We start from the raw sequence: 22983 nt of genomic DNA on the forward strand, positions 1-22983 counted from the left end.
GATTTGTTGCACAGGTCCGGGTTGTTAGCCCAGAGCCCAACCATCTGGGAATCACCTTTCAGCCCTCAGGATAGTTGCCTATTTTGGTCCGCCCCGGGTATTTGATTTCTCCGGGTACTGCCATTTATGGTGGACTTTCCCCCATACGCCACACGGGGAGGCGCTCCATTGAAGATACATGCATGGCGCAACGAAAATATTTTGCAAATACAAACTAATTATACTAATACACTTTAATTTTGTCAAATTTCGTTGAAAATGTTTTATTGTGCTACGTTGACATTCTTTCCGGTCACCGATATACATAATAATATATAGCATAGGGGGCCTTAATAATTTTCGTTGGTATAGCACCAGGTGTCACCCGACCTAGTGACGCCACTATTTTTACACAATGCTTACGTTTCTCATTGTGTTGAGGGCAGTTTTTAGCAATATAGTTAACGTAAATAAAACATACTAATAGGCCGAATGACCATAGCTGCGAGGAAATGGCAGAAAGAAACCATATATTTTGCCTCACTGACGAGGACTGATAAAATAGGTGTTTAAATTAAATCATTTTCTTCCTTCTTATCCAACATATTATCAACCAACAACAGCCATAAACGGCTGTTTAAAAGTAAGTGTTGTGTTTAAGTGTTGTGTTGTTATGAGTTGTCACATGAGTCCTCAGTGTAAATATGTGACTTGTTAAGATTGGTGGATTGGAGAAAGAAGGGGAAGGTGGGGCTAAAAATCGATGTTGGTCTTTTTTTTATTTTATTGTTTGACCACTTTAGAGTTAATCAATACTGAACAAGATGCAACACATACAAGTAAACAACAAACTGAAAAAGTAAATTAACTTTATCTTTATTATTTGAGATATGAATGAGATAGAATCTATATGCTCTAGTTCAGTGGCGTAGCGAGGTCGGGTGTCACCCGGTGCGGCACTTAATGGTGTCACCCCCCCCCCCCCCAGAGGCATAGCGACCCTTCCCGGGGACAAACTTTCAAATTTTCGATTTGCACCCCCCCTCAAACTTTCGATTTGCACCCCCCTCAAGTTTTCAATTTGCACCCCCCCCCTCTAACTTTCGATTTGCACCCCCTCAAGTTTTTCTCTATATATTTTGCTATTTTTTGCCTTGGTGTCACCCCCCTAAATGGTGTCACCCGGTGCGGTCCGCACCCCCCCCCTCGCTACGCCCCTGCTCTGGTTATGGTTGTGTCGACTTGCCCGATGCTGGGATGTGGAAAGAGGTGGACTTGTTTCTTGTTTCGGGGGAGGGGGGGGGGAGTTAAGGTATCTGTGACAGAGCTTGAGTTTTATCTTTAATGCAAAGTAAATGTATTATAAATGCTATTCAACGTACGTTTACAGCCATTTTATCCAGGATCATACTGACGCAGGCCATTTAGAAGGGAGCGGTAACGATGGAATAGGGAGATGGAAGTCATGTATTTAAAATATATAGTATAGCCTATCCCTATTGTCAAATTTCTCAACCGTCTGATAACCTCCCCTCTTCCGCGATGTGTTAGACGTGATTTTTGGGTGATTACATCCCTTCCCCCGTCAGATGCAAGTGTTGAACAAAGTTTTTAAAAATTCTGACAAGTTTCAAGAACACATCTTTAGGATCGAAACTAGATCTAATCTAGATCTAGATCTTAACATTTTAACTCTAATTTTCGTGTACTTTCGTTAATTATGTTTTACAAGAAAAGAAAAAAATTAAGTAGTCAGCATTTATAGTACAACCGCAGTTTCGAATAATTGTCATAAATACATTTTGAAAAAAAAAAACATACATTATTTTAATAATATGATTGATAAAAACTTATAAAATTAAAACTCATCTTCTATAAAAAAAATTCTGTTTAGTTACCAGTTATTTTGATTAATTTACTTTAGACAGTAGAAGTCTCGGACTACGAGACTTATTTTCATTACCATAATACTACACTGAATCAGTGTATTTTTAGCAGATTGTGTGCGATAACTTGTTTTGAGGAAATCTGATTGTAAATAATCTGTTTTGCGTCTCTTCCCTTCACTAGCGACAAGAAGAACTAATGTACTCACACTCTCATTATCTCACACACTGCACGAGCTAGGTACGTGTCTGTAACCTTTAATTTAACCAATTTATCCTCTTCTGAAAAGAGGGAAGCTAACGTTCAGTTTGTTCTCTATCATCATTGTCGGCCATTTTAAATAAAGCATTGTGGGTTTTCCGCTTTCGCTTATTTATCTTGTTTCAACAAGCAAAAATTAAACAAATTTAATCTGATAATGTATTGTTCTGCCTATTAGAAGAATCATAACGTAAGATATTAACTTCCACTGATTATGATATGACATTTGATTGAAACAGGGTCAGTAGGTTGCTTTCATTTCATTCATAGTCTGGGTACAAACATTCACTTTTTCACAACATCAGAGCCAACAAAAAATAAACAGTCAACTCAAAGTCAAAAGACTCAAACAAAACTATCTTTCTTAGAATCTAACCTAGACCTACATCTTATATAGATCTAGATCTAAGTTAGATCTAGAATCTAGTGTATGTTATTCTAAACTATTTAAATTAGGGCCTACTATATTTCTGTATTTACATTGAACTTTAAAGTGAGGTACTACAGTAGAGTGACAGACAGTAGATCTAGTAGTACTGTTACACTCAGCACTGTTACACTCTACAACATATAATCTAGGTCTAGAATCTAGATCTAAAAAATTGTTACTAAGCCTCTTTATTATTGTTTTTAGGTTTAGACCTATAATTTAAATTAGGCTTTTGGGACGCTTTTATAAGAATAGGAAAAGCAAGTTGAGGTGATTTTGTTACCACCATTGTAATTGTTGTCAGCTGAATTTGGGCTACTGGCTAGACCAAATTAAATTTAAAATCCAACAGAGAACTAGTCTAGTTGGCAATACACTCTTTTTTCTCTCTCTCTTGCTCTTTTGACAATACACTCAATAAAATTAGACTTGTGTGGTTAATTAGGCCTACAATTTATAAATTGCCTGTGTTTTAATTTTTATGTCAGTTAAAATACTGACTGTTTATAAACTAAAAATGAACTTTGAAATAGCAGCAAAATGCTCTTAGCTTCAGGCTTAAACCCGACAAAATTATATTCCTACATTGAAATTTTTTTTATGTGGTTGATGTTTGTTATAAGGTTAAGTTTTAAGAATAATTACCACAAAAGGCCTACCAGTTTAATTATTTATAGTATGGATGCGTTGTAATTATACAGCTGTGGCTAAGCTGCTAATGGCTAATAGCTTTACATTCTAAATGTAGGGTTGGTGTATTCTTTTAGTATCCAGTTAACTTCATTTTTTTTCTATAATGTGCAATCAGTACATTAATTATTGATGCAAATGTTTTTGAGTAGAAATTAGAAAGAGTAATTTAAGTAATTATAAAAAAGTAGGTTTTTGAAAAACACATGTTACTTATTATTTATATAGTCATGGTTAGTTAATAAAGTATTGCTTGATTAAGAATGTTTATTTGGTTTATTCTTCTGAAGTATACACCTACTAACTTTGTATCTTATAAAAAATACATTTTTTAGTTTTAATTGGCTTTTCAATTTAGACTTCTTTTTTTTAAACAAAGAAATATTTGTTGAGTCTGTCTCTAGTGGGCATTGGTATTGCAACACATATTTTTTTTCATTTTAGTTTTAATCAGCAACTATTAGGATCAAGGACTATAGATTAAAGTTTCATTTAATAATTCTAGTGCTTTGATTATATTTAGTGTGTTCTAGTGTTTAAATATTTGAGGTAACATGCATTTGCTAATAAAATATTTTACTTTTTTTAAACAGCCCATAACATTTAGTGGACTTAATGTTTATTTTTGTTGAATTTTTTTATAACAGTATCAAAAGGTCATAAACCATGACCAAAGTAATGCGCCCAGGCTCGGCAGGTGGGGATACTCCTCAAGACAACGTCACTAACCCTGCCCAGCCTCCAACACAGCAGACTGGAACACCTGTCCTTCCAAATCCACCCTCAGTTTCTGCTCCTGCATGCAGCGGAACAACGGCACCTACAGATTCGACAGTTACAGACACAAATACAACAGTTTCATCTTCTTTGATTGAAGATAATGGAACATCTGTCTCGCCTGTTACTGTACAAGCTGGAGGTGAGCCCTCAGGTTTGTCAACTTTGTAAGATATTCAAGATATCAACTTAAAATCACTTAGATATACTGCTACTTATTCCAATCTTTTGTTTGTAGCACAAGTGCAAGGTGCTGGTGATGCAGAGCCAGAGTTTCCATTATTAGAACTGAGTAGGCTTGATGAAATGATAAATAGACCACGGTGGGTTGTACCTGTCTTGCCAAAGGGAGAATTAGAAGTACTTTTGGAAGCAGCCATTAAGCTTAGTAAAGAAGGTGTGTTTGTTTATTAAATAAATAGCAATTAACTAAAAAAGAATTAAAATATTTCTAATTTTGAAAATTACTAACCGTGTGGTGTTCTGTTTTCTTTAGGTTTAGACACTAGAAGTGAGGCCTGCCAACGATTTTTCAGAGAAGGCTTGACAATTTCTTTTACAAAAATCTTGACTGATGAAGCAGTGAGTGGTTGGAAATATGAAATCCATGTAAGCATATAATTTCTTTGGGCCGAAGTCGGATTTTAATCTTTTGTTGACTAAATTGCATTTTAGATAAGATTGTTTTTACTTCATTATTTGATTTTTAATGATTCGTGTATTTCTTTGAAGATATATTTTACAAAAAAAAAAAATGTTCATTTTTTTCAGAGATGTATTTTAAAAAATGCAGACAAATTGATTGAATTATGTGTTCACAAGTTATCTCAAGACTGGTTTCCACTTTTGGAACTGTTATCAATGGTTCTAAATCCTACTTGCAAGTTAGTACTATTATTACATTACTAATGTTCCTAAAATAAGAAACGCTTATGACCAGACTCACAGTTTAATTAACTGTTATTCTTAAGTTTTAATGCTTATTTTATTTTAAAGGTCAGTGACCTTGTGCTGCTATAAGTTATTTAATTAAAAAATTAATAATATAAAACTTTTCAGATTCCACACTTACAATGCCACTCGGCAGTCAGATAATGTTCAGTCAGGTGCACAGCTAGCAGATGATGCTCTATTTGCTCGACCACCAGATCATAGAACTCCAAAGGTTTGAATAACTTTCCTTCAATTAGTGAAATTATGAACTGTACTATTTCTTAACAAAGTTTTTATGCAATTTAGAAAGAAATATTTTTGAACTAGACTTTGTCATATTATAATATTGAAACGTTGCTTTATTTTAAAATATTACAGGGTTGGCTTGTAGATCTTGTGAATAGGTTTGGTCAGTTAGATGGCTTCACTATTTTGTTAGACAGATTTCTCAATGGTCCACCACTATCAGTTCCTGTTGTTGCAAGTCTTATCAAGTTAGTATTGGGATAATATAGCTTGTTTGACTGTTTAGCTAATAAGATAACCATTCAAAATGTTAATTAAAATTATAACTTGATGTACTAAACTGATTCCTGTCTTGCAATGATTTTGATTCAACCTCTTGAATAATTTTCTTGTTTATTTAAGACCTTTTGGAATGTGCAGTGAAGTTCTAACGCCCCACACAGTAGAGAAATACTTTATGCCAATAGTGGTAAGTTTAAGTTCATCATTGTTAAAAAGAATGACAAACTATTTTTATTTGATAGACCTAAATTTCTTATTAAATGTCATCAGTAAGATCTTTCTGTTATGTTGGTAGCCTTGGCATAATTGATTGTATTTGAAAATCTGTTTTATTCATATTTTAAAATAATATAACTCCAAGACATACTTAAAATTGTTGATCTCTCTTGTTATAGGAAATAGTACCAAAATTTTTAGACAAACTGACTGATGAAGAATTGAAGAAAGAGTCAAAGAATGAAGCAAAAAATGATGCTCTATCATCTATCATTAAAGCCCTCAAACAGCTTGTCAACAGGTTGCCCAATCAAGAAGAAAAAACAAAAAATTTGGAAATATTCAGATTAAAAATGATTCTAAGGTTTGTTTGTTTTTAATTATTTTTTTTTATTTTTAAAAAACATTTTAAACTTTTAAAAAGTCAATTGAAAAATTCCATTTTTATTCTTAGATTGCTTCAGATCTCTTCTTTTAATGGCAAAATGAATGCTTTAAATGAAGTGAACAAAGTTATCACAAATGTTAGTTTCCAGTCTAGTAGTAGGCACTCAAGTGTTGATGAAGATGAATGGCTAACAGCAGATAAAATGGCTGTGAGTAGCATTTCATTACATACAAGTTATTTTTTTTAATAGAGGTAGGCCTATTTCCTGATTATTTTCTATGATTAATATTAAAAATTTATTGTAGGAATGGATCCAGCAAAATAATGTGTTGAGTATTGTCCTGAGAGACAGTTTACATCAGCCTCAGTATGTTGAGAAGTTGGAAAAAATCCTCAGATTTATGATAAAAGAAAGAGCTCTGACAATGGAAGATCTTGATAGACTTTGGGATGCACAGGTTAGTATGTTAATAGAGGTTTATTAATTCCTTGCTGCAGTGTTTCATCTCTCTTATTCTAGGTTTTCATTTAAACTTGTATTTAATTGTTCTCTTTCAGTCAGGAAAGCACGATGCTATTGTTAAGAATGTTCATGATTTGTTGGCTAAATTAGCTTGGGACTTTGCACCAGAGCAACTAGACCATCTGTTTGAGTGTTTTCAGGTTAGTTCATCAGTAATGTTTTTTATGTTTAAAATGTTAGTTTAAAAAGTAAATTTAGTCATTTAATCCTAATATTTTCTTGCTATTTTACAGGGATCATGGCATCATGCAAGCAAAAAGCAGAGAGAAAAGTTGTTAGAACTAATCAGAAGACTAGCAGAAGATGACAAAGAAGGTGTAATGGCCCATAAGGTCAGTTAACATTTTATATAAATATATATTTAATACTTGAAAGCAGTCTTAAAAGAGGTAATATCTTAATCATCATCATCATTCCTTTGTGGCCCCTGGGGAGCAAAGAGCTGCAACCACACATCTCCATCAGACTCGGTTTTGGGCTGCCCTCTTTATCTGTGCCCATGTGTGACCAGCTGCTTTAGCCTCTTCTTCAACCGTTCTTCCCCATGTCTTCCTTGGCCGGCCCACCCTCCTTTTTCCCTGGGGATTCCATTCTAAATATCTTAATAACAGGGATATATTATTAATGTTTTAACTAGGTACTAACCCTGTTGTGGAATCTAGCCCATAGTGATGATGTCCCAACTGACATCATGGATCAAGCTCTTAGTGCACACTATAAAATCTTAGACTACAGCTGCTCGCAGGTACCGGTGAGAATATCTTTTTCACTATAATTGTCTTTTTTTTTTAATCACAATCACGTTGATTCATTTTAAGTCATTTTTTTACATTGATTGTTGGATTGTTTAGGATCCTTGTAACTTTTTTGACACAAGTAAATTATAATTTTTTTACCTGAGCAATTTATTAGCTTAACTAATTCATATTATTTTGATTATTGCAGGATAGGGATGCACAAAAGCTTCAGTGGATCTCAAAATTTGTTGAAGAATTAAAAAATGATCAGTGGGTTCTTCCAGCATTAAAGCAGATCAAAGAAATATGCACTTTGTTTCCTGAGGTATTTAAAACACCTTGAGACAGTTTTAAATTGATAAAACTAGTTCTTAAGTTACAATAATATAAATAGCTAATTAGTAGTGTATGTTTTTAGAAAACAGTTTCATTTATTTCCAGAAATAATTTAATTAGCTAAGATCAAATAGTACAATGTTATTGTATTAATGTATGTTATTGTTTTTTAGTTCTCCTTCTAGGAATATTATTGTTGTCTGTTTCTAGAATCCCTCTCATACAGTGTTGATCTGGACTGTGATATTTTTAGAGCTTTTTAAACTCTTTGTTGTTTATCTAACTGTATTGTTTTCATTAAACACTTAATTACATTTTAATTTTATGTAATGAAACATAATTATACTAGACACATTAGTTCTTTTCAATAATAATTCACTGAAATTTAAGATTAAAATGTAGGGACTCTGTTAGACATTAGAATCTAGGGATCAACACATTTGCTCCTCATTCCCACCATTTATACTATGCCTCTAGTTTAAACTGAACCAGAGTGCAAAATCATCTGAACAGGCCCCACAGAACTTTCCTCACACCCAGCGAGGGGCTCAAATGTATTACCGCAATGGCGTGATTGGCCAACTTCAAAGTCAACATTCCATTGTTATGTTAGTATCACAGAATCTATCTGCATATATGAATAAGCAGAGGGCTTATGCAGAAGGTAAAAAAACTTTTTTTGTTTTTTTATTTAAATATAACACAAACCCAGATTAACTTTAAGCTGCCATTTGTATTTTTATAATTAAAAAGCTTGAGAAATATATTGTACAAACTTTAATTAATTTTCAGCTCATCCAAATGAAGACCCTACTACTATTCTACCCGATGGGCGTTTTAATCACAACATGCAAGTGTCTGAACGGCTTAGGTTTCTCAGGTAATGCTCTGCTCACTATGACATTGCTTTTAAAATTGTTTTTAAAAGAAATTGAAACTTGTTACTTACATTTGTCTGTTCTCCACCTTGCTCTAGGTTCCTGCTCAAAGATGGGCAGTTGTGGCTATGCGAACCTCAAGCTAGACAGGTTTGTATTTTTATTCACTATGTCTCTACCTATTTTAAAGCAGACATATTTAACTTAAGTTAATCTTTATAATATGTCTTCTTTATTTTCTCAACATTGAGAATATCTAACCATTATACATTTTTATATGTCCTTTACATTTAAGATCTGGAATTGCTTGGCAGAAAATGCTATTTATTTCTCTGACAGAGAGGCTTGCTTTAAATGGTTTGCCAAGGTAATACATTTTTAAACATTGAAAATATTACTTAATTCAATAAACTGTACAACTATGCTTGCTATGATGATAGTAGGTAACATTACATGTAGTATTAGTTACATTTCAAAGGTATTAATTTTATTATTCGTATGGTTAAAGCTAATGGGAGAAGAACCTGATCTAGATCCAGAAATAACAAGAGACTTCTTTGAAAGGAACATTCTTCAGCTGAACCCAGACCTTCTCACTGAAAATGGCATGAAGTGAGTTTTTAAAATTAAGAAGCTTTAGAAAAAAATTCTTGCAATTTCCCCATGTAAACTACAGTAAGATTTTCTATAAATCTGCACATTATATAGATAAATAATTGAATGCCCTATTGGTGTTTAAAATATTTTTAAACTGCTGGGAGAGTCTTAAAGAGTGAAAAAAAGTTATCACAACTTTAATTTCATTGTGTTTAAGTACAGTAGAACTAAACTTTCAAATTTTCTTAACTGTTTATAGACTAGGATGTTTTCTTTTTTTAAAGAATGGCTCAATATTTAAAATTTTTAAGTCTTCTAAACATGTTTAAGGAAAAAGACTGTAATAAGCTCTATGATTACATATTATTTACAAATTTTGAATAATGGACTAAAAGATTTAAAAATTTCGAGATAAATATATATTAACTCTGTTATGTTTGTTTACTATACTAGCTGCTTTGAGCGCTTTTTCAAACAAGTGAACTTGAAGGAGAATAAGCTCATAGCTAAAAGACGTGGTGGATATCTGATGGATGATATAGAGCTGATTGGCTTGGATTATTTATGGAAGGTTTGTTTATTTTAAAACATTTCTAGATTTATTGTTTTGAAAAATAGTATAACTTAGTGTAACCCTTTACTGTCTGCATTAAAAACCTGTTCACTTTCTTTCCAACCAAGCAAAATAAAGATATTCTTTAACAATGATTGTAAAAAGTCTTACATTAATAAATTGGACATTACCACATTCAATAATATCTAGCATATCTGGTCGCCTAGGTCATCAAAGAGTTATGGATACAAACCTTAACTATGAGTTGCAAAACTTGTCTTTAGGTTACCTTGGTAGAATAGTGATTCATTTGACATGCTGTCTGCATGCCAATGTTAACCTATTTTTCATCTTTTATTAATTTCTTTTAGGCAAAACAAAATCAGTTCTGTCCCATTATGTTTGGTATGCCTATTTTAGCTAGAAATTAAATTGTTACTTCTACTTCTCACAATAAAACAGGTTGTACCTTGTAGCCCAGACGATGTGGCAGAGAAAGCTGTAGCGCTTTTAAAGGATATTTTTACCAACCTGGGACCCAGACTACAACAGAAGCAAGTTGCAATTCATGAAGACCTCATAACATCATGTATTGATAGATTGAAAGCTGCATATGATACTGTCAGTGTTCTGGGACAAGATACAGACACTGAAAGCAAGCAGCGTGTACTGCAGGAGACTGCTCGTATGGTTAGAGTGTTAACTGTGCTGAAAGAATATTTGGCAGAGTGTGATGAAGCACATAGAGAAGAAAGAACTATTTTGCCTCTTAGTAGGTAAGACACAAAACACATGAGAAAACTTGCTCTAAAAAGCTGTTCCCATCTTAAATATTAGAATTATATTTGAACTTAGTCGATAGTTTGTTAAAAACAAAATGTGTCTCTAACTTTATTTTGCTAATGTTTCATCATATTAATTTGTAATTTATGCTGTCCATAAAATAATTTTCATAGGGCCTGTCGTGGTAAATTAATGCTACTCAAGGTTCGATTCCCAAGTCAAAACAGACAAGGGGATGATGTAGAAATTTGGTCACATTCAAATGAAACAGTTGGGCAAGTGAGAAGACATATACTGCAGAGAGTGAAGGCAGGCCCTAATATTAAAGTAGAATTGTATGTCAATGCAGAACAGATTGATCCAAGTGAGGATAAGAAACTCATATCACAGATCAATTTAAGGGATAAGATGGTAAGTATTTATTTACACCCAAAGATTTAAATGAGGTTTTAGAACCATATCTAGGTGGCAACATTTTTCCAGTAACACATTTATTTATTATTGACATAAAAATTCAATGAATTATATTTTTCTCTCTTTTGTATATTAATCATGTCTTTTTTTATTTTTAAAGACCTTGACAGGTAAACTAGTCCAAGTAGGAGGGAATATGCCATCTAGTCCAGATAGTAGTAGTGATAGCTCAGTAGGATCCCCACACAATCAGTATGATGGACCAAACCTGGAGGCTGAAAGTGCTTTACCTGGAGTTGTAAGTCATTTGATACAGAATTATTTAGAGTGAAAGGTTGCATTCAGAAACTTGTTGAAATGAAAATGTGAAAAATAAATATTTCCATTTTTTCCCTTTCCCTACAGCTGATGTCTCAAAAGTCCAAGTATAGTCAGTTCCTCTTTCAGTTGTCAGATTTAGGTTGTCAGCTACAGGAACCAAAACTACGTGATACAGCTAGAGCAGTTCTCAAAATCATGCCAGCTGGTAATTAGTCTAATATCTCTAGATATTCTGATGATAACATCCTTATTAGTATTCCTATATTTAACCATTAAACATTGTAGATACATGCTGCTAACTACTTTAACATTTTAAATTTCATTTATGGCCGAAGAAATAATTGTGCAAAAAAAAATCTGGTTAGTATATATTTGTATATATTTGTATTTTCAGATGTACATACAGTAAAAACATTTACCACAATATGCTGTGAAGGTGCTAGTTCAGATCAGCCTGTGTCTGCAGCATTGGAGAACATGTTTTTTAATAGCTCCACAACTCAAGCACTCTACAATATTGAGGTACTTTCATTGTTTTAGTGCCCCAAACCAAGAAATATGTAACTACAAAAGCACAGTATCAAGCATTCACAGTTTTGACTAACTTTGATTTGTTGTTGCTTTTAATTAGGTGTGTTATGCACTGCTCATGCCAAGTTTAGATCCTCTGTGTGAAGAAGCATTTGACTTTCAATATAGTTTTGTCCTAAGTGGTGGGATTCAACTTGCCATCAACATGTTAACAAAAAACAACTTTATGCCTAATGCAGACTTGCCCTCTAAAAGGTACCTGTTCAATGTTTGTTTGAACTGTATATAAAGTCTTTTTAATGTTTTAAAAGTATCATTGTAAATTTCTCGTTTCCATTAGTATTTACTGTGTATGGTTAATGATTAAAATACTTTGTCTGTGGCAGATCTGCTTATCAAACAGTTTTAAAGATCAGTAAGATGATGCTGACAGTACTCGGACATGCTCGTGTTCAAGTTGTTGTGGAGGCCTGCAGTTCCGAGGCTCGTTTAGCTACAGTAACACATAAAGCTCATGATGAAGCTGTAGCACTTCAACAAGCTCTGCTACATATTCCAAGTCCTGACTCAGAGTACAGTATGAGAAATGTAGCTTCAAGATTAGGTTCACAACTGGCAGAGCAGGTAAGGACAATTTAAATTACCTTTTACTTGAGATCTTATATCTTACTTGCTACACAATTTTAAAAAAAAATTTAATATAAAATTGTCAATAAAATCGGAATGATAATGCATCTAAATTATGTTATCATTGTCCTTATTTTCACATCAGGCGGTTACTGTAAGTCCAGATCTAAACACAGTTAAAGCCATAATGAAGATTGCTTGGTCTTCAAGTGCTTGCAGCTTTAATCTTGTGCTGTCATCCTATGAAGAAATTCATGCAGCCTTTGACAAGGTAGTAACATTTTGCAAGTGTTGCAAAGCTCTAATTTCTTCACATTATTTCTTTAAAAGATTTAGTTGTCGCTAATGTCTTTTAAATGTCTTCCAGCCCAAAGAAGCTGGTGTTTCTGACAGTGAAGACATATTAGTAGCTAGGGAAGGCCTTGAGAACTTGACTGTGTGCATTGCCTTAAGTCCACCAACATTGGATCAGCTTGAGAAAGAAAATGCTTGGAAAGATTTTATTATTGATCTCTTGTTGTTGTGTAAAACAAGGTAAGATTGTCTCCCATTATTCTTTTTTGCTGAGTCAGTGCTTTTTTATTGCATTAAGTCTTTGAATTAACTTTTATGGTATTTGTTTTACCATATTCAATTGTTATTCCCATTTATAGTGAGATAAAAAACAATATGCTGAATCTTCAAAAATTAAAATTCCAAACTAAATAGCAAACATTATTCAATAATATTTTTAGCAATTAAGTTGTTATTTAATCTTTAGCAGAAGCATCAGAACATGTGCAGCAGAACAATTTTTTCAAATGTTTTCGCGATGTAGTGTCAATCCCAGGAATCTTAAGTGGCTGGTAACACTTCTGTTCACAAAACTTGAGGTAAGAGATGTTTTATAGTTACTCTCCTCTTAAAATTATTATATTTTATAGTTGTAAATTTGCATTTTATATTTTAAAATCACTAGGACTGCTTATTAATTGTAATAATTTGAACATCTGTTTTAGACAACTGTAAAGGATAATGCCCGGCAATCAAATGAATATTTTACTTTGTTATGCAAGTAAGTTGGCGATTTGTAAAAGATTTTTTCAAATTTTGTACACTTTCACGTTTGACTTATTCTCTTTTAATATTTAGTTAAATATTATTTGTTGTTATGTATTTATTCGTTTGGTAGGTAGCTTGAATTATAAAAACGACCACAATTTTGGATCAATTATTTTTTTTCAAGCAGAGTATCTAGGTTTTAATATTTGTAACTGTTTCTATTATTCTTTTCTTATATTTTGTTTATAGGCTGCTAAATCATGCATCAAAAGAAGGATCAATATCAGTTGATCCTCAGTTAAATAATGAAATTACCTGGTTGATGGAAGTCAGGGTAAATATTTTTTAAGCATTTTACTACAAACATAACTAATGGCTGAATATATTTTATAAATTATAACCATTCCTTGAAGCATACTAAAATCTTCTGAAATTTGTCAACAGAAACAATGTTTAAAGCATGGAGAGATTCAGGTGGATGATGCTTTGCTAGAAGGTCGAATTTGTATTACAAAAGAGTTGCTTTCATTCCAATCATCAGAGAAAAAATATCATATAGGTTGTAAGAGTGGGGGTTCAGATCTCATTAAGGTAAGATATTTCAATCATTATATTAAGTTATAATAGTTGTTTTATGTTTTTGATAGAAATCTTTTTTTAAATGCGCTTTTTCTTAAAACCAAATGTTGGGTTTCCTTTCAGACTGTGGTTGAAGATTTTATCTTTCCTGCATCCAAACTGGTGACTCAGTGCAGGAAAAATGAAGCAGAATTTCCAGCAGAGCATGCTGTTCCTGTGTGTTCCAGCCCACATACTGTAGTGGCTGCTTATGATCTCTTAGTCGCCTTGTGTATGGAATGTGTTGAGAATCTACAGTACCTGGCTAACATGATTATTGAAATGTATTACACAGGTAGATCAAGACCCTCTGTTAATGTTGATTGTAAATACTACATTTAACCTGAAGTATCATGTTCATGAAAATGCATTGTAAATAATTAAACTGGATGTTATCCTAATTTAGTATTTATACTTCTGAAAGATAGAACTAAATGCTAACTTTGTTTGTAGATAACCAACCTGTAATGGACTGGGAGTATGTACCATTGGTTGGCCCAAGACCACCAAGAGGTTTTGTGGGTCTAAAGAATGCTGGTGCTACGTGTTACATGAACAGTGTGTTACAACAGTTATTTATGATTGAACCTATTCGAAATGGCATTTTGGCTGTTGAAGGTGCTGCTGACAACGTTGAGGAAGAAATGCTCATCATTGAAAAAGAAAACATGGGAAACAATGATAAAGAAAATCCAGCAGTGAGTATATTTATCTGGCCTACTGATTTTTACCAGTTATTTAAACAAAATAAATATGTTATGAATGTATGTAAGGAAAAGGAATAGAATTTCTAAAAATGTTTTGACAAGAACTGAAGTTCACATGTGTTGATCCTGTTAGGTCTTTGAAGTTACTTACCCGCTGGCGGGTCAGAATAAGGATGAAGAAAGTGGTGATGGGCAAACACAAACAAAAGATGATGAAAGAAAGTCATATAACCTAGGTGTTCTCAGACAAATTCAAGTGATATTTGGCCATTTAGCAGCCAGTAAACTGCAGTATTTTGTACCTCGGGGCTTTTGGAAACATTTCAAGTGAGTTTTAATTATTTTTTTATCAGCTTAAGATATAAAAGTAGGATGAAATAGGATACTATAGTGACTATGTACCTTAATTTTTCACAGACTTTAATGGTAATTTTGATCAATTTCCAGACTTTGGGGTGAACCGGTGAATCTAAGAGAACAACATGATGCTTTGGAGTTTTTCAACAGTTTAGTGGACAGCTTAGATGAGGCTTTAAAAGCCCTGAATCAGCCTAGTATTCTTTCCCAAGTCATGGGAGGTTCATTTGCTGACCAAAAGATATGCAAAGACTGCCCTCACAGGTAACTTAATTTAAAATTAAAAATACGTCCAGCATGTCACAGGATGAAACAGGTGTATCAATGTTATCTGTTGGTACCATTGCAGGTATCAGAGGGAAGAAGCATTTACTACTCTGAATGTAGACATACGCAACCATGCCAATTTGTTTGAGTCACTGGAACAGTATGTTAAAGGAGATTTGCTGGAAGGGGAAAATGCTTACCATTGTGAGAAATGCAACAAAAAGGTTTGTTCTTTTATTTGAATTATTTGTTCAGCCTTCCTCATGATATCATATTCATCACAATTGACCCAGTTAAACTGGGCCAACCATGTTTTTTACCAACATAATTAGTGCTATAATATTTATAATATACTTGTGGTAATTACAGGTTGATACTGTAAAGCGACTTGTGATAAGAAAACTGCCAAAAATTCTCGCCATTCAGTTGAAGAGATTTGATTATGACTGGGAACGGTAAGTTTTACTATAGTTTTTTTTAAGGAATTTATAAAATATGGAAAAAATCAGCCCTTAGCTCAAGTCACATGATTTTTAAATGTTATATATTTGATGTTTTAATTATTTATTCAATCCTAAACATGAACTTTTAATTTTCTTTGCTTAGGGAATGTGCAATCAAATTTAATGATTACTTTGAGTTTCCTAAAGAATTAAATATGGAACCATACACAGTTCAGGGACTTGCAAAGATAGAAGGTAAACCATTTGAAAATAAGTTTACACCTTGTAACTATCAATATCTCTAGATCTTGAAAAAACAATTCAATTGAATTTTTTTAATTCTAGGTGAGATTATAGATGAATTTGATGCAGCACAAAGTACAAAATACAGACTTGTGGGTGTGTTAGTACATAGTGGACAGGCCAGTGGTGGTCACTACTATTCATACATTTTACACAGGTAAGGTGTTTTTTTTTAAAAAAAAGTTAGTCTGAAAATGTAACAAATACGAATTTTATAACTTTCTTAGTGATTGAAGTTTGATGTATTATAATTTAAAACGTTTTTATAAAATAGAGGGCCTAATGAGCCGACACCAAAATGGTACAAGTTTGATGATGGTGATGTAACAGAATGCAAGATGGATGATGAAGAGGAAATGAAAAATCAGTGCTTTGGTGGAGAGTATCTGGGGGAGGTTTATGACCATATGCTGAAACGGTAAGAGTCACCTGATAATACATTTAAAATTTGATTAAATTTGCAATGCAAGTTTTAAAAGAAATTCTAGCAATCGTCTTATTTTCCTATTTAGATAAGAATAATATTGTTAATGATATATTTTTTTGAGTGGCCTATTACTTATCAAAAATTAAGTTAGATTCACCATCTGCTTGTTTATAGCTCTGCATTCCGACGCCAGAAAAGATGGTGGAACGCATACATTCTATTTTATGAAAGAATTGATGAAATTAAAGAGGAGGAGATCAGTAAAGAAATGAGCAGTCTTTCAATAGGTATATTTTTGTATTTAATTCATCTTTTGTGTAAAATAATCTATTAGGGGAGGTACTAAACTGTTACTTATATTTAGTTAACTCACTGAAGTCATTTTAAAATTAATCTTTTAATCTCTATTTTTATTGCAGTAGCCAATTCAATACCCCCTATCAAAATGCCCCAAGCCATAGAAAAAGTTGTAAGACGAGGAAATATTCGTTTTATGCATGAAAAGAGCCAGTTTTCTGCAGAGTACTTTAATTTCATGAAAAAACTGGTTGTTTGTAACCAATTTCTGATAAACCAGAGCATTGTTGAAGGCAAAGTGGTAAGTTTGTGTTATTACTCAACATTATCTTAACATTTAATTTGCCCATCTCAGATGTTAAACACAAAAACTAATCATGTGCTTTAATAAATACAAAAATATCACTATTTACATAATTTTTTGTCTTTAGACTCAAGAAATTGAACATATCTCAATGATCAGCACTGAGCTTGCATCAAAATTTCTTTTTAATGTTGGGTTTAAAACAAAGAAGTCTCTAAGGTAAATACAGGCAGTTTAAGACTCGATTGCTTTGTGTGAGGTAGTTCTACAAATGAATCAAAGCGCCTAAAATTTTAAGTCTTCTTGCTTGTGACAGGGGTCCAGCTGGGGATTGGTCTGATGCACTACACATTCACCTGAGAACAAGCAAGAATGTCAGATCTTGGTTTGCCCTCCATGTCTTGTTCAAAAATTCAAACATTCTAACAGAGTATCTCCTTGAGTGTCCTTCCTCAGAGGTAACTATTTACTTATTTCCTTCAATAGTTAATTTAGCAAGTATTAGCATATTGCAATATATCTCTTACAATGATACTTTTGTTTCCAGGTACGAGTAACATTTGTAAAGGTATTTGTGATATTGACAAATCTTACGCTGAATGACGGCCCATGTCCACCCGCTATTGCATCGCTTTCAGGTGGTTACAAATCTTTTAGACCATGATCTATACATCATATTCTTTAAACCTAACATATCCCACACTTCCACCGTTACCTCAACTATGTTAAATATTTCTAGCAGCAAATACTCAGCTTGATCCCAGTGCTACGTTGAGTGATCACTTATTGGTGGCTGCTCTTTCTTTGTTGAAGAAAGATATCTCAGAGCATGGTCGACATCTGCAGCAGTACTTTCATCTTTTCTTGATGTATCTCAACATGAACCCAAATAACCCAGAGCTCAATTTGAAAATTGTAAGTAGTTTGTGAGAAATATTATTTTTTCTAATTTTAGACTAAGTTTGCAAGTGCTGTTTTATTTTATGAATTAGTTGTGCCAGATGTATGTGTCATTTTAAAAATATTTTGACAGTGAAGTTTGTTGGTTCATAATAGTTTGAATGATATTTTTTTCAGAAACTGCAACTCTTAAAACTGCGAGTGCCTCAGCAGTTTATGCTGGTAGCCTTAGATGAGGGACCTGGACCCCCTATCAAGTATCAATATGCTGAGCTTAGCAAGCTGTATTCTGTGGTTTCTCAATTAGTCAGATGCTGTGATGTTTCTCAAAGATGCCAATCTTCTATTACTGTATGTTTATATTCATTTATAAAAATAACAAATGCTTTAAGACTTAGAAGATATTGTTTATGTCATCTTTACAAAATGTTACTAAAATGTATAACTATTGAACAGGGTCAGCCACCAATACCAAATCCTCACGGTGATCCATTATGCCCCAAACCTCTGATGATAATACAACACCCAGTTGCTGAAGTTTTGTATGGAAGAAGCCTGTATGTCAAAAAAATAATCGAAGAAGCCAATGCTGTGGATGAAACTGCAAAGTTGTTAAAGGTAGGCTACTTTTAGCTTGCAAAAGTTGAGATAAGTTTCTATACAGCTTATAAAAAGTTAGACATTTAAGGTTAGTTTAGTTAATTTCTTTGTAAAGCCATTTTTTCCCTTAAACCAAATGCTGATAAAAAATAATCCATAGTGCTCAAAATTAGTCACCATTTAATGGAGTACATAGGCCTATATCTTAATATAATTTTAGACATACCCTCATTTAATTTGTTTTTCATTTTCAGTATTGTTCATGGGAAAATCCACATTTTTCATCAGTAGTACTCAGTGAGTTATTATGGCAGGTAAGGTTTACAATTCCTTTTTAGTGTTATTGTTTGTTATTGTTTATATGTTTTGAGAATTTTTTGTGTATTTTAACTTCATTTATTTTTATACTTCAGGTGGCGTATTCTTACACTTATGAGCTGCGTCCCTACATGGATCTCTTGCTTCAGATGTTACTGCTAGAAGACTCTTGGCAAACTCATCGCATTCACAATGCCTTGAAGGGTATTCCTGATGACCGTGACGGCCTCTTTGATACAATCCAAAGGTCAAAGAATCACTACCAGAAGAGGGCCTATCAGTGTATTAAATTGATGGTGTCTCTGTTCACTCAGTAGGTTTTCCAATTGCACTAACATATATAAGTAATTACTGTAAGACGATTTAGAGGTTTTTAGAACAATATGACTACTCTCTATGAACTAGCTTAATAAACCTAATATACACTATAATATTATTTTATAACTAGCTGTGCACCAGCTGCTGCAATGCTGCAGACCAATGGAGAAATTAAACGCAAGTGGACATGGGCAATCGACTGGCTGAATGATGAAATGGAAAGGGTAAAGTGGAATCTTACTTTTTTAAAAGATTTTTTAATATTTAATTTTTCAAGCTGTTACAAAATCGTTTACAATTTTTTAATTGCTAATTTGATAAGTTTCTATTTGATAAGTTCTTAATTTTTAAAAATTATTTTATTGCTTATTCTAGCGTCCATATCCTGGAAACACTCAGTACCAGACATACAACAATTGGTCACCACCAGCACAGTCAAATGAAACTAGCAATGGGTAGGAATTTGTTTACTGTGAATTCATTATTAAATACAATTGTCAAACAAAATTAATTATTCCCATTATGAACCAGAACACGTTATACTTATTTACATATGAAAAATATTGAATATACTTTTTTCTATTCTTCAGCTACTTCCTTGAAAGATCACAAAGTGCAAGGGTGACTTTAGCAAAAGCATTTGAGTTATGCCCAGATGATGTAAGTATTTTCATTAATTAGCTGGCTGCGTTTTGTTTAAATGTAAAGGTTGGTTTTCTCACTGCATTAACATGATTCTTTCCTCTTTCAGGAACAAGAAGAAACAGAAATGGTTGATGATCAAGAAATTCACCCACCTGAAGAAGGTGGGGTTGCACCTTCATACACAGGAATCCAGCCTTCACATATGGAATACCCAGCAGGTCAGCCATCCCAGGTAGCACCCACAGGTTCTGTCTCTGCTCCAGCTCAAATCTCACCATCACCTGTGCCAGCTGTCACCCAACAACCACAGATGCAATCAAATCTTCACGGAGGTGTCTCCCCTCCTGACATCGCCAATGATATAGCTCTCAGCTCTGGTCCTGTTGGTGGCGTCCCTCCAGCACAAACTTCCCCTCCCATCAATGTCAACATCAAGCAACATCTGCCTACACAGCGCCTGCCAAACCAGACACCAAGCTCCTCCCCAGCACCTTCCCCATCACACGCCCCCACTTCTAGCAATGATAACCAGGAAACTGGGGAAGTGGAGGGATGAAACTGATGTTTGGACAACTTGAATAGTGTTAACCTACTAGATTTTCACAGTAAATACTGTAGTCTGACGTTGGAAACTTGATCCTTATCAGGTTTATTTTGTGATCAGAAGGAATGTGTCAAGGAAACATAAGAATTCCAAACATTGAAAGTAGTAGTCTTAGATGTAGATGTTAAAAATTAAATGGGAGGATCTGCAGAAATGGAATGTTTAGAAGATTTGCTATGTATTTTATGCCACTTTTGAAATTTCATTACACTTGAAGGTTTTGATAGTTACATGAAATTATTTTCAATGAGTTTATTTTTTTGTTGTATTCTAGGGCATAAAATAGCCATGCTTTTTTTACAACTGTCCTACATCAAATAAATGTTAAGCAAGCATGGCAAGAGGAAGTGTTTTCACTTAACATCATAGTAACAAATTTCTCCTTCCATTAGATGTGGTAGGGAAACTTCACTTTTTGTGTCATGCATTCTATTTTTGTACCTAATCATTTCATACCAAAAGTGGAAGAAAATAATTGATGTCATCATCCAAACAAATCAGAAGGTATGCTCTGAGCTTTGGTTTGGTTATTGCTTCGCTTATGACATTTTTTCATTTTGCGTTCCAAAAGTAATAAGAAAATGTGTATTGTTTACATAATGAAAATGTAAAGTTACTGCCAAGGGTGTACAATTGAGGTTGTAAGTACAGAATAATTTATTCAAATGTATACTCACCAACTTAGATATCATGTTGATGAAACTGCTCTCCTCAAAAGACTTAATAATTTATTTACTGTTTGGCCATTCTTTTTTTTTTTTCGCTAATCGATGATGTATTGTTCTGTTTATTGCTCTTTGAACAATATTGTATTCATCTCCATTCCTTACACATTTATATAGAAAGAGTTTATGGTTGAATTAGAAATCGTTTATCTCCTACATGTAGTAGATTTCTACATATTAAAATGGAATTAGTAGTTTATTTTTCATATGGTTCACAAGTTTTGATCCACACAATTTTTGGTTGATACTTTTTCCAACATGTTGGCTTTACATCATAAACTTTAGAAAGAAAAATACCCCAGACTGAACTACTTAATTGCAAGAGTTGATTGTAGGATTAGTTGTGCCAAGTTTTGTCTCTGGATATTATCTTGGTATCTCCATCTCTATGATGTACAGCTTGTGTGTGCAGATGGACCTGCTGTTGTAGTAGAATGTTTTTGGTTGAATCCACTCACATTTTCTGTACACTGGCCATCATTTGAAATGTGATCTTTTGTTAACATTTTTCTTATCAGATATTGCAGTTTTTGCTCTTTTTTTTTTTTTTATTATTTATTAAAATGATCATAGATAGAAAAAAATTAAGCACATCAGTTTTATTACAATCACATAATTTAATGAGTTCTCATTTTCATAATAAATACAGTGTACAGATTGATATGTTTTATATATACATATATATGTATATTCTACGTCTTGCTTTATAAATTGTTCTTTTGTGTATCTTGAGTGTTCTGTAATTGTTTTCTCTTGTTTCTGAATGTCTGACATTTATGTGCTGTATAGCTTGAACAATTGAACCCACTATTCTTTGTTGCTAATTTAGTATTTTGGTGGCTGAAAGTTGATATGTTGGACCAAAATAGCAACTTGCTAGGTGTGTATTTTAATGTACAAGTATTTTGCAGTTGAGCTCACTGTGACATAAGAGATGAACAAAAGCTCTTTAATGTTAGCATAATATTTGTCACCTGTGTGAAGGAGCCTTAAGACTGGTTACATGCGCTACATCCCAAAAAAGAATTGTTAAGTCTTTCATACAATGGGTTCAGGATGCTACATCCATCATTACAGGACTATTGATTAGACATTAAAATTCACACCACAAGAGAAGTTGAATGTTTGGCCTCACATTGTAAAAAGTAAACTTTGCCTTGCTTAACAAAAGACAGAATGTTGGATTCCTTATGTGTTGCCAATGATCATGTGATGATTGTTTCTCAAATAAAGTTTGCTAATGCAAAAAAAATTAATTGGATTACTACATGTAGGTTTTATTTTATTTTGCACAATTACGGTCTAGTCTGAAACAATTAGGGCAAAATATGAAACCAGTGCATTAGTTCAGTTATTACTATGTCAAGTGTTGGCTACTGTTCTTTTTAAAATAAAACTATTAGCTAACCAGTTTTGTTTTTAATGGTTCATCAGTCTCTTAGGGAACAGTAGCATCAAAATGTATTGCTCATGGTGGCAATCTATTGAATCATGTTAAAGAAACAACCAAAAGGTATAAAGAGCCTTGAAATTCAAGCATTTTGTTATCCATAATTCATCTTTTATTCTCCATTCCATTTTGTCATGCTACAGAAAGTGGTTAAAACAAAACTTGATGCATAAGTTGAAGAAATTTACCATAGAGTTAAAGATTTCCATTTTTTAACTGTAGATGTTGAAGAAGAATTATTTTTAAAAAAAGTAAACTAAGTTGTTCGAT

At 33.2% G+C, this 22983-nt stretch overlaps 1 protein-coding gene across 12 annotated transcripts; it reads left to right on the top strand.

The window, feature by feature from the left end:
* The first annotated feature begins 1916 nt into the window (after positions 1-1916).
* On the top strand, positions 1917-22808 carry LOC131955167 (putative ubiquitin carboxyl-terminal hydrolase FAF-X). 12 transcript variants are annotated; one of them, XM_059319158.1, is made up of 57 exons: positions 1917-2106; positions 3895-4178; positions 4263-4421; positions 4521-4633; positions 4796-4908; positions 5084-5189; positions 5336-5451; positions 5606-5672; positions 5881-6065; positions 6156-6297; positions 6395-6547; positions 6648-6752; positions 6846-6944; positions 7250-7363; positions 7558-7674; positions 8163-8349; positions 8478-8565; positions 8662-8713; positions 8859-8930; positions 9072-9175; positions 9614-9731; positions 10176-10489; positions 10670-10907; positions 11071-11208; positions 11316-11436; positions 11626-11753; positions 11863-12017; positions 12149-12386; positions 12535-12660; positions 12757-12923; positions 13150-13261; positions 13388-13443; positions 13680-13764; positions 13875-14021; positions 14133-14343; positions 14502-14746; positions 14889-15082; positions 15203-15376; positions 15462-15603; positions 15749-15834; positions 15986-16077; positions 16168-16282; positions 16400-16543; positions 16727-16839; positions 16972-17150; positions 17281-17372; positions 17452-17611; positions 17701-17791; positions 17893-18068; positions 18231-18404; positions 18510-18671; positions 18908-18967; positions 19067-19284; positions 19420-19513; positions 19665-19744; positions 19880-19949; positions 20041-22808. In XM_059319158.1, exons 2-57 carry the CDS (start codon positions 3914-3916, stop codon positions 20488-20490), a joined length of 8022 nt encoding a protein of 2673 aa, XP_059175141.1. In that variant the 5' UTR covers positions 1917-2106; positions 3895-3913; the 3' UTR covers positions 20491-22808. The 12 variants fall into 12 exon arrangements, with proteins under 12 accessions (XP_059175141.1, XP_059175143.1, XP_059175146.1 ...); XM_059319160.1 differs by having other exon boundaries at positions 17896-18068; XM_059319163.1 differs by having other exon boundaries at positions 17470-17611.
* The last annotated feature ends 175 nt before the right edge of the window (positions 22809-22983 follow it).

This window comes from Physella acuta, unplaced genomic scaffold, assembly GCF_028476545.2.
Source record: "Physella acuta isolate Inbredline_101_S28 unplaced genomic scaffold, ASM2847654v3 ptg001057l, whole genome shotgun sequence".
NCBI classification, from domain to species: domain Eukaryota; kingdom Metazoa; phylum Mollusca; class Gastropoda; family Physidae; genus Physella; species Physella acuta.

Excerpts from the sequence above, each read along its gene's own strand:
- LOC131955167 (XM_059319158.1), top strand. The coding sequence starts at position 3,914 with ATGACCAAAGTAATGCGCCCAGGCTCGGCAGGTGGGGATACTCCTCAA. Across the intron at positions 7,364-7,557 it reads ACAGCTGCTCGCAGGTACCG|GATAGGGATGCACAAAAGCT; the intron begins GTGAGAATATCT and ends TGATTATTGCAG. Across the intron at positions 13,444-13,679 it reads TATTTTACTTTGTTATGCAA|GCTGCTAAATCATGCATCAA; the intron begins GTAAGTTGGCGA and ends TTTTGTTTATAG.